This window comes from Lolium rigidum, chromosome 7 (assembly GCF_022539505.1).
Source record: "Lolium rigidum isolate FL_2022 chromosome 7, APGP_CSIRO_Lrig_0.1, whole genome shotgun sequence".
NCBI lineage: Eukaryota > Viridiplantae > Streptophyta > Magnoliopsida > Poales > Poaceae > Lolium > Lolium rigidum.
In genome coordinates this window covers 276,486,384-276,493,397 of record NC_061514.1, presented here as the reverse complement: position 1 = coordinate 276,493,397, position 7,014 = coordinate 276,486,384, and the positions used below count along the sequence as shown (strand labels likewise).

Below are 7,014 nucleotides of genomic sequence, written 5' to 3'. Positions count from 1 at the left end.
AATATATGTGTATTCGTCAAGTTTCACGAAAAAATGATATTTTTTGTAGTCTAAGCGAAAAAGAGAAAATTTATCTTGTGACAAGTCTTTGTTTCAGCACCGAATTTTGTCTTTTTTACACACGTCACATGACGTGTTGATTTTTAATGAAACGACTTTGTAAGCGCGTAGCACATGAAGATGTACGTGTGAAATTTTTGTTTCAATTTTTTTGACATTTTAAAATGTGTCTAACATGTATTTCAAAATAAAGGGAGCATATGCTCCCATGTGCCAAAACATCACTCCCAGTCAGTTTCATCTTTACGAAGATTAAACCCCAGCATAGCCATACATGCATAGACGCTTTAGTAAAGATGCAAACCTTAGTTAGTTCTCCTGAATTTCCACATATTATTCAGGAGAAGTTCGCATGTCAAGTCGAAGCTACCGCACAAAGCAATATATAGTAGAGGGGGTGATGTAATGGTCTTCGATCATTAATATTAAGCAGAGCTGATAAAAACTCCACACGTGGAGCTTAGCCTAGGCAGCTACCAGGCGGAGATCTTCATCCCAAGGTCTTTCTGCGCGAAGGCAACGAGGTTCTCGATCTCTGCGTCATCTACGTATCCGCTGTTGTCCCTGTCGGCGTGGCGGACGGCGCGGCCTGCCTTGAGGGTGGTGAACCACCCGCCGCGGCGCCGGATGGCCTCCCGGAGCTCGCCCCGGCTGATCCGGCCATCGCCGTCGACGTCGAACTGCTTCAGCCACTCCTTGAACTCCTCCACAGACATCCCGCGCGCCGATTGGATTCCCCTGATCGCCATGGATATAGCTAAACCTTACAGTTGCAGAGACGGCTGTGCTGGCTAAGGTGGATGGTCTGAAGCCTCTCGAGGCTGTGCCTCCTTTTATACTGGTCACGATTCACGCACGCGTGCATCTCGCAGCTTTATTCGTTTCTATCTGCAGGCTGCGAGGGAGGGGTGATGATCTGAATCTGAATGTTATCTCGTTTCTTGGTGGAAGGCGACCTAACTTTCAGGCTAGCTCGAGCATGGCATCTTCCTTTACACACAAGGCTACTAAGAAAGTGTGATCACATAGTTCGATTCTAATAACTTATTGCCTGACGGGTTGAGGGAGAATGGCTTCATGCATTTGCCTTAGTTTACTCGTAGGTATTGTATCCGTGTAGCTCTTTGCAGGGATTTCCTTGGATTATATTCCTATGCTTGCGGCAACCAGCAAGATGCCCATGGCATAAGTTTCAAGTGGGGGAAGTGGCACTGTGGTAGGTCCTGCGTGAAGGAGGTTCTCCATTGATCGACCAGTCCAAAAAAGGAGATTCTACCATAGCTACTGAGGAATGTTCAAAGTTCTTTCTCTCACTATTATTTCCACGCAAACCTGCCAAACCCTGCTTATTTGATTTGGTTCTGACATGCTTTTGTTACTTATGCTAGAGTTCTGGCACAAGGAAATTGAGTCACCAACTTCAAGTGTCCTAGGATTAACCATGCCTGGCTGCATATCCTTCCATTTATTAAGCAAACTTTTGTTAGTCCAGTTCAATCACATGTCTGATGTTCGGGCCTGAACCATAGTGTACTACTGTGATTGTAGGTTGAGTGGGCACTTGGTGAGCAATACCTTCTGAGAAAACATGCAACGATGGTGGATTTCATGTTCGAGGATCTGGTCAATGTTATCCGTTCAAAAAAATTCCCAAATATCCAATTATTTTCCAATGAATGGCATGTTTGCGAATAGCAGAGGTCTTGATGACTTGGCTAAACACTTACATTTTGCCGATTGCATTAGGGATCATAGTTTGGATTGTTTGGCTATTTCTGAGATGAGGCGACGGGATTTCTCGCAAAGTCTTCTGAACCGTATATCCGGTGGTATAGACTTTACTTGGTTATCCTGTCCACCCCGTGGGCGTTCCGGAGGTATCTTACTTGGTGTCAAAACAGACTCTATGGAAGTGTTAGCACATTCGGTTGGGGAATATCATATCAAATTCCACATCCGTAATAGAGCTGAAAATTTCATATGGAGTCTTGTAGCCGTGTATGGTGCTGCTCAGGAAGCTCATAAGGCCGCCTTTCTTCGTGAGTTGATGAATCTAGCAAAGGAAAACCCTCATCCAATTCTCATTGGGGGGATTTTAATTTGCTGAGATTTCCATGCGAGAAGAATAGGGGCAGCTTTGACAATCATTGGCCTTTCATGTCCAATGCGGTCATTGACAGCTTGGACTTGAGGGAGGTTTCAATGACTGGCAGACATTTTACTTGGGCTAACAATCTTCCAGAGCCAACATGTGAAAGACTAGATCGCGTACTAATGGATACCGACTGGGAATTAAAATTTCCAATGGTGACGGTACGCGCGCTAGAACGTATTGTTGGGTTCTCGGATCATGCTCCAATCTTATTATCCACTGGTTTACCTAGGCCTCCGACTAAACGCCGTTTCAAATTTGAACTCGGTTGGTTGAATCGAGAAGGTTTTCAAACCATGGTTAAAAAGGTATGGAAAAGACCGGTTGTGGGTATGTCTCCAATACAGAGGTGGAATAACAAAATGTGTGCGATACACAAACACCTCTGCGGATGGGCACGACATACAACTGGTATTCTTAAAAAAGAAAAAGCAGCAACTTTCATCTATTATAGATGACCTTGAAGCTAAAGCAGAAGTTAGACCGATTTCCGCACAAGAGATTGAGCAAAAAAGCCAATCAAATGCGGAAATAGCAAAACTGCTGCGGGAGGAGGAGCTGAAATGGTACCAACGGTCTAAGGTCCAATTTATTCTTGAAGGAGATTCGAATACAAGGTACTTCCATTGCGTTGCCAATGGCAGGTACAGGAAGAAACTTATTCATACACTTGTTCAGGACGAGGGCACGATCGAGGGTCATAAGCAGCTAAAATCGTTTATTACAAGTTATTACAAAGGGCTTTTTGGTGCTCCAGAGGAAAGCAATTTCTCGCTAGATGAGACAAGAACAGAGGATATCCCCCAAGTCTCGCAAGCAGAGAATAATTTTCTCATTTCGCCTTATTCTGGGGAGGAAGTAAGAAAAGCTGTCTTCCAAATGGAGCATAATAAAGCCCCTGGCCCTTATGGTTTCCCAGCTAAATTTTATCAATATTTCTGGGATATCATCAAGGTTGACCTACTAGCTCTTTTTGCGGATCTGCATGCTGACCAATTGGAGGTTTTTAGGCTCAACTTTGGTGAGATTATTTTATTGCCCAAGGTTAATGAAGCAGAAAGGATTCAACAACAACGTCCTATTTTTCTTCTTAATGTGAACTTTAAAATATTCACTAAGGTTGCCACGATCCGATTAAATTCGGTGGCTGATCATGTGATTAGACCTTCTCAAACTGCTTTTATGCAAGGACGGAATATTCTGGATGGGGTTGTAGTCCTCCATGAAACTGTTCTTGAATTGCATAGAAAGAAGTTGAATGGCGTCATTTTAAAGATTGACTTTTAGAAGACCTATGATAAGGTTAAGTGGTCTTTTTTGCAACAAACTCTTAGAATGAAAGGCTTCTCTGATGAGTGGCGTGCGTTAATCAATAGTTTTATCTCGGGTGGAAGTGTTGCCATTAAAGTCAATGATGATGTGGGCAAATACTTCCAGACTAAGAAAGTACTAAGACAGGGAGATCCATTATCGCCAGTGCTATTTAATATAGTGGCTGATATGCTTGTTGTCTTGATTGAATGTGCAAAGTCTGAGGGCCAAATTTAAGGGGTTATTTCTCATCTGGTTGATGGAGGGTTATCCATTCTTCAATATGACGACGATACAATACTTTTTATGGATCATGACATAGACAAGGCTCGGAACCTAAAGGTAATTCTTTCTGCATTTGAGCTTTTGTCGGGTCTGAAAATAAATTTCCATAAAAGTGAATTGTTTAGTTTTGGTGAGGCCCAAGATCATGCTGCAGAATATGCTGAACTTTTCGGCTGTGGCCAAGGCCAATTTCCAATTAGGTACTTGGGAATTCCAATTCACTATCGGAGACTTACCAATGCTGAGTGGAAATTGGTTGAGGAAAGGCTTGAGATTAGATTAAGTAGTTGGAAAGGTAAATTGATGTCCTTGGGAGGAATATTAGTTCTCATAAATGTGGTACTGAGTAATATGGTACTCTATATGATATCTTTCTTCAACTTCCCAGAGGAGTCTTAAAACGGTTGGATTATTTCCGATCAAGATTCTTCTGGCAAGGGGATTGCGAGAAGCGTAAATATCTGTGGTGACCCAGCGTACCACTACATGGTGTAGTACACAAGTTGTTGACATAACACAAGTGAAACACCGTTCCACTCATATTACATCCCTCAGAGTGGTACAACAGAAACATATGCGAGTCCAAGGTATGTCTATAGAAGTACACACGAACTGTTTACATAAGATCAACACAGCCTCCTACTTTACAGTGAGGTAAAACTTCAAATAAAGCTCCAGAAGAACGACTCGTAGTCTATCTTATTGTTATCGCTATCTCTAGAGATACTAGGCTTGCTATAGAATTCTAGCTACTTAGGTGCTAGGATGAGGGAAAAGTTCCCTTCTATTACTAGTCTAAGTTTCCACTCTAACTGATGCAGAACTTGACTCCATTGACTTCATTGATCGGGTTCTTCATCTTGTTGCAGTTGACTCCTTCGTCTTCGAGTTCCATGGTAGTTTCTCCTTCGGTGCTTTGATCTAAGAAGGGGGTTCAAATGGGAGGGAATGAGTACGAGCGTACTCAGCAAGTTCATATTAGGAAATAGGTGTATCATGCACTAGCTACAGCCATAGACCAGAAAGTCAGAGGCCAATGCAAGTTTTCATAAACATTTCTTCAAAAGGTTTATTTTATTCTGAAAACTATGCCCGTCAGTCTTCACAGGTTGACCAGAACTTCATGGAGTTCCTTTCCTGCCGTGTTCGTAGTTCCCTTCCCGAAACAGGGAGTGACAGTCACAATTCATTATCCTCTGCAGAGGTGCGTTACTTTTCCCATAAGAGAACTTAACCTTGTTGCCAACCGAGTAGCTTGCTCGTTCACACTTCCTTTGGTGTGAGGTCAGGTATAAGAACCAAGCCCACACCGCCTTCTCCGCGACCCTGCAAACCCACCCTTTTGTCCACCCGTACACCCCTGGTAGACGTCTCCCGATCATACGGCTTTACCCACGGTGTACTTTGGACAATCCATCATAGACGGTAGAGCCAGTCATCCACACGGATGGGGATTTAAAAGGCCATCCCAACCTACGACAGTGCCTCCAGCACCCCGCAGCTCTAACCAGTCCGTTGGCGTGCAGGAGGGAAAAGATACAGCTGGCTTCCCCAGAGCCATTATAGATCTTATGGTCAACGCGATATGTACGGCGCTAGAATCACTGGACGACATTGGTACTTAATCCTAGATTAATAAAACCCGTACAATGGAACCTCCACCATATCAACACATACCATGGTTCCATTGCCCACCACATAGTCATATTCATAATTGTAAAATAATACTTTGCTTTTCAATGCATGAGTGATAAGTATAGTACTTTGCATATAGTTTGATAAAAATAATTGATACGTCTCTGACGTATCGATAATTTCTTATGTTCCATGCCACATTATTGATGATATCTACATGTTTTATGCATACTTTATGTCATATTTATGCATTTTCCGGCACTAACCTATTAACGAGATGCCGAAGAGCCGATTCTTTGTTTTCTCGCTGTTTTTGGTTTCAGAAATCCTAGTAAGGAAATATTCTCGGAATTGGACGAAATCAACGCCCAGGGGCCTATTTTTACACGAAGCTTCCAGAAGACCGGAGGGGAGACGAAGTGGGGCCACGGGGCGCCGCCACACTAGGGCGGCGCGGCCTAGAGGGGGCCCGCGCGGCCCTAGCGTGTGGGGCCCCCGTGACTCTCCCGACTCCGCCCTTCCGCCTACTTAAAGTCTTCATCGCGAAACCCCCAGTACCGAGAGCCACGATACGGAAAACCTTACTGAGACGCCGCCGCCGCCAATCCCATCTCGGGGGATTCAGGAGATCGCCTCCGGCACCCTGCCGGAGAGGGGAATCATCTCCCGGAGGACTCTTCACCGCCATGGTCGCCTCCGGAGTGATGAGTGAGTAGTTCACCTCTGGACTATGGGTCCATAGCAGTAGCTATATGGTCGTCTTCTCCTTATGTGCTTCATGGTCGGATCTTGTGAGCTGCCTAACATGATCAAGATCATCTATCTGTAATGCTAAATGTTGTGTTTGTCGGGATCCGATGGATAGAGAATACTATGTTATGTTGATTATCAATCTATTACCTATGTGTTGTTTATGATCTTGCATGCTCTCCGTTATTAGTAGAGGCTCGGCCAAGTTTTTACTCTTAACTCCAAGAGGGAGTATTTATGCTCGATAGTGGGTTCATGCCTCCATTAAATGCGGGACGAGTGACGGAAAGTTCTAAGGTTGTGGATGTGCTGTTGCCACTAGGGATAAAACATTTATGCTATGTCCGAGGATGTAGTTATTGATTACATTACGCACCATACTTAATGCAATTGTCTGTTGTTTGCAACTTAATACTGGAAGGGGTTCGGACGATAACTTCGAAGGTGGACTTTTTAGGCATAGATGCATGCTGGATAGCGGTCTATGTACTTTGTCGTAATGCCCAATTAAATCTCACTATACTCATCATATCATGTATGTGCATGGTCATGCCCTCTCTATTTGTCAATTGCCCGACTGTAATTTGTTCACCCAACATGCTATTTATCTTATGAGAGAGACACCTCTCGTGAACTGTGGACCCCGGTCCATTCTTTTACACTGAATAAAATCTACTGCAATACTTGTTTTACTGTTCTTCGCAAACAACCATCATCATCCACACTATACATCTAATCCTTTGTTTATAGCAAGCCGGTGAGATTGACAACCTCGCTGTTACGTTGGGGCAAAGTTCTGTGATTGTGTTGTGCAGGTTCCA

At 43.8% G+C, this 7,014-nt stretch overlaps 1 protein-coding gene across 1 annotated transcript; it reads right to left on the bottom strand.

The window, feature by feature from the left end:
• Nucleotides 1-286: 286 nt before the first annotated feature.
• On the bottom strand, nt 287-877 carry LOC124678101 (calmodulin-like). Its single transcript, XM_047214030.1, has one exon. The coding sequence runs from the start codon at nt 807-809 to the stop codon at nt 534-536; it is 276 nt and encodes a 91-aa protein (XP_047069986.1). The 5' UTR covers nt 810-877; the 3' UTR covers nt 287-533.
• Between the last annotated feature and the right edge of the window lie 6,137 nt (nt 878-7,014).

Bases quoted from the DNA above. Each gene is read 5' to 3' on its own strand.
- LOC124678101 (XM_047214030.1), bottom strand. From the start codon at position 809: ATGGCGATCAGGGGAATCCAATCGGCGCGCGGGATGTCTGTGGAGGAG.